The 4,771-nt window shown below is 41.2% G+C and overlaps 1 protein-coding gene across 1 annotated transcript; it reads left to right on the top strand.

The window, feature by feature from the left end:
- On the top strand, window positions 1–4,524 carry antkmt (adenine nucleotide translocase lysine methyltransferase). Its single transcript, XM_080725092.1, has 6 exons — window positions 1–39; window positions 906–1,082; window positions 1,737–1,841; window positions 3,332–3,472; window positions 3,747–3,797; window positions 4,038–4,524. Exons 2-6 carry the CDS (start codon window positions 912–914, stop codon window positions 4,257–4,259), a joined length of 690 nt encoding a protein of 229 aa, XP_080581218.1. The 5' UTR covers window positions 1–39; window positions 906–911; the 3' UTR covers window positions 4,260–4,524.
- The last annotated feature ends 247 nt before the right edge of the window (window positions 4,525–4,771 follow it).

The raw sequence follows: 4,771 nt of genomic DNA, 5'->3' as shown, positions 1-4,771 counted from the left end.
CTGGACAGGTTCCGACTTGCCCGTGTCCGTTACCAGCAGGTTGGTAGTGTGAGACTATAATAATCAGTTATGTGAGCCACACAATGCTTCGTGAGACAATTTGTCAAATTTGTGATAGCGTCCGTGTTATTGTCTGCGTGTTGTGTGTTGCTGTGGTATCTGAATGTATTCTTGAGGACTGAAATAGTTGAATTTCTGCCTCCCTGCAAGCAAGGTCATGTAAATTGGTCTGATGTTGGATGCACAAGTGGTGGAAAAAGTACTCATTTTGTACTTAAGTAAAAGTATCAATACTGCAATGTAGAACTAGAAATACTTATGTAAGTCTGGAGAAAATAGATATACAAGCTTGCAATCTGTCGCATCGCTTACGTACAGTTCTTAAGTAAATGCACTTAGTTACTTTCCACCACTGGATGCATTTGTAAAAGGTCCAGCACTCGATATACTATTATAACTGGTCCAGCAGATAAACATGTGACTGGCTGCCAAGTGGCAATGAACCCATAACATAAAACATCTGTAACTGTGAAAATAAACTTGGACCCAAGCTGTTCCTTAGCAAAGATTAAGAGAATCTTATTATAATTTTTTTGTTTGTTTTGTTATCCCTCAAATTAAAGATAATTCACTACAAATGCATGTGGGCCAATTCATGTGACTCTTGTTCACTGGTTGTGAAAGCCCTAAGACTGACAGTTATACCGTAACTACCACACTACCTACCTAACTACCTACATAGCCTACTGTAACAGTTAACGGTTATGTCATTTTCATTGTGATGGGAAGGTCTAGTCCTGTTCCACCAATATCTGTGTGAATTGTCAGCCCTATGGAAAAAATAAATCATCACTTTTGATTATGGATGTAATTTATTTATACTTGTAATTATACATTTTGTGTAGGTAGGAATGGACGATGGCACGGTTGGCACCCCAGATGAGCTTATGTCAGAGTTCAAGGATCGGAGTCTTGGAGGTTGGGGTATTGCCCAGATATCTGCTGCCACTGGGCTCGGAATCTATGCTGTGTGGGCGGGAATCCTCCAACCAGGTTTCCGAAGGGTTCCCTTGAGGCTACAGGTAGGGCTATGCTATGGAACGGTAACTGGTACAGTTACACTATGGCATTGATTCTCAACGTGGGGTCCGTGGACCCCCAGGGGACTCGGGGGAGATCCAGGAGGTCCCCAGCCAAATGAGTTAATATAGCATCAAAATCCGAATAATAATAAATACATTAATATTTTAGAACAGGGGTCTTCAACAGGGGGTCCGGGACCCCTAGGTGGTCCTTAGAGTTACTACTACCCTCGCATCCCTGTTCCGAGAGTTCAAAAATAGCAGATCTACAAACTCTCAACGCCTCGCGCTGCAAGGTGTTGAGAGCTTGTAGATCGTCTATTTTCAGCGAATAGGTTTGGTGTAGAGGTAAAAAAAGAGTACCTAGTAAAAGGTCAAGTTTAAGTGGTTAAATGTAATGAAAATACACAACATGAATCCAACATAGACTGATGACAGTGCTGTCAAACAAGTCTATGAATCTATCTATGAAATCGATGAAAATCTGCATCACACGTTTATACAATATGTAGAGGCCCGAGGGGGTCCCTGCTTCATCTATTTCTCAGCTAAGGGGTCCTTGGCCTGAAAACATTGAAGACCCCTGTTTTAGAAACATTAGATTTTGTTTGGGAAACACTGCCGTATGTTGCCAAATATAAATGTTCATTCCAGGTCCCATATATTGCTGCCAGCAAGGCCCAAGTGCAGAATGTAATGACACTGCTGAGAGGCCGACAGGGAACACTTGTGGATTTGGGCTCAGGTGATGGCCGCATCGTAAGTATTAACTGGATGTTTGGGTTGCTTTCACATGCTCCATCATTTAGCATTAAATGTTTCACTGGACGGATACAAAGTGTAACCACTGGTAAGACACCTCAGGGTGTCAAGCGACCTCACCCTAAAGGACGAGGTCGCGCCATGTCTTGGCCATCTGGCCAGTGATCACGTATATCGGACCAGTTACACATATATGGAGACCCCTGGTACCCATATATAGAGATCCATGTACTGTATGGAGATATGCTGTTAGAGGCCAAACATGCTTACTCAGTTATTCGTTATGTGAAAGTCCTATGATGTCCATGATATCTGACATCATACCCTTTTATGCCTATACATGGAGATCCCTGTCTTTAGAACCAGCTGTCTGTATGTGGCCGATGTGGCCGCTATATATGGGCGTTCCCATTTGAAGTCCTGTTAGATATGGGCTTAATATTGATGACATCAGGGAACTCCATATAATGGGCATAAAAGGGATTCTGTTAGTGTGACATCACAGTGAAGCCAGAGCGTGATGTCAGAGGGGCAAACCCATTCTGCTAGAGTGGTTCCCCTGACATCACAGTGATGTCAGAGCATGATGTCAGAGCCGCAAACCCATAGACCGTAAAAAAGTGTACTCGTCCAGACGGACTCAGCATGTGCCGTTTCACCTACTAAACTGTGACCTACTTAGGCAAAATTGCCTAAGTTATGTTTTGGCCAAAATGACATTTCTGCCTAGCTCTACTCATAACATGTATGCCTTAATGCCCATCCCCTAATCCAATAAGAATGCTTGTTACCTTTCAAAAATGACATGGGCAGAAAGTGCTTTTAAGTCAACTTCTTGACTTAGGCAGAAGATGCTGATAACAGAACTGAGAACATTGGCAATAAGGCAGGATGCATCAGCAATGTTAGGAGAGTAGAGTTATGATTAAACATGTCTTAAGAAAAATGAGTTTTTGTACTTGCTGCATAACTCATCTAGGCGACTTTCTTTTTTCTCTACTGAAAACCTTACAAAAATGAGTTAGGCAGTTATGCTATGAGGCTAACAATAATATGTACAATAATATGTACCTTTTACCACAAATCCACTCTAGCCCAGGTGCTGGACAAACGGCAATACAAGAGAAGGATAGAGTCTGCAACACTGGTAATACTCAGCTCTGTTTTATTAAAACAGAGCTGAGTATTAGCAGTGTTGTGGACAGTATCCTAGCATTGGGCATGACATTTAGCTTCTGAGACACTAGATTATCAGGAGTTGTTCTAGCTTCAAGAAGCCAGTGCCGTTCAGAAGCCTACACAAAATAACCTGTCAAAGTAATGCCTGACCCTGCTAGTTTGAAATGGCTTATTTGGCAATTAATGAAGTGCACCGTATATAAATGTCTCTTGTCATTGAGTTGTTTTATCTGATTTGATCTTAGCTAACATTATTACAATCCATGTAGGGAAATGACAGTGTTGTTTGTTCATCATTATTTTTAAAGGTTCTGGAAGCTCATCGCCAGGGCTTTAGTCCTGCTATTGGCTATGAGCTCAACCCCTGGCTCTTACGGCTGGCTCGCTTTCATGCATGGAGAGCAGGGCATCACGGAAAGGTGTCGTACCGACGAGAAGATCTCTGGAAGGTTCGACATCAATTGAACTATTATTTTCAAGCTCTATTTTACCCTTTGTCACATGGCGATGAACATTGATAAAATAGCTAATCTATAAACTCACAGTGTGTCGCGATGCAAAGCGTTGAGGTTGTAGATCTGCTGGCTTTTTCTCACCTAAAAAGACATGCCATGTTGAAAGTGGTTAAAATAACTTGTTTTTGTAAACTGTTTATAATTGTGTTGTGTAATTCAAATGTTTAGTATTAGGACAAATCACATCTTGTCTTGTATTTCATTACAGGTCAACTTAAGGGACTGTAAGAATGTTACAGTGTTTTTGGCTCCCAGTGTGGTGAGTACCATAAATGATCCAATTATGAACTATGTTATGTTTTGACTCTTTTTGCTCTGGATATGTTTTGGAGGAGACATAGACATAGGAGAAATAGACTACTTGAGTAAAGGACATCTCATATCCGAGATCTTGGCGTTGTGTTTCCTTGCCATAATAAGGGAATAAAATTGCAACCTTAGAGATAGATTGAATGAACACATAGAGGGTGAAATGTCTCTTTTTGTGTTCATATCCTAGCTATCATTACTGCAAGAGAAGTTGCTGGCTGAGCTACCTGATGATGCGCAAGTGATTGCTGGTCGTTTCCCCTTCCCCGATTGGACACCTTGCAGGACTGAGGGCCATGGTGTGGACAGAGCCTGGGTTTATAGCATGCAGGCCCTGCGACAACACTCCAGCAAACAGGAGAACACAGTTTCTTGCACAGATGGGGACAGGTCTATCCCAACTGGTCAGTAACTTTGGCAAGAAACCTGGACTGTGTAACAGCAGTGCAATATGGATATTGAATTCAATATGTCAAACAGTAAATGGACAACTGGTCAGACCGGAAGCACAACATGTTAGAAAACAGTCAGCAAACGCACCTGCAGGTCTGTCTGTCAAAACCATCAAGCTGCCACAAGCTGGAATTGATAGACTTGAAGGAAGAATAGCTTGTATATTGAATATTGAGTTTACTGCATTTAGTTCTTGGTTGTGAATAATTTATGAGCATGTGGTTTTACAATGTTATTCTTGTTTTTGCGAGAATGTCTAAGCTATACACACATTGTAAGTTACAAATACTGTAAATAAAATGACAATGAATAAGATTTTTATAGATGTTTTTATGGGAGCACTCTTTCTGTCTCACTTTAGTTAAATCTTCAACCCGGAAAACACCTGTCCTTGGTTATGCTGACTCATACTGCCCCCTAATACGTGAGGGGCCATATTCTTTTTTTTTTTTTACTTTTTTTAATTGTATT

The sequence above is a fragment of the Nannobrachium achirus genome (assembly GCF_963921795.1).
Source record: "Nannobrachium achirus genome assembly, chromosome: 4".
Lineage (NCBI taxonomy): Eukaryota > Metazoa > Chordata > Actinopteri > Myctophiformes > Myctophidae > Nannobrachium > Nannobrachium achirus.
Note: the sequence above shows the minus strand (reverse complement) of the source record. Positions and strands in the feature narration are given on the sequence as shown.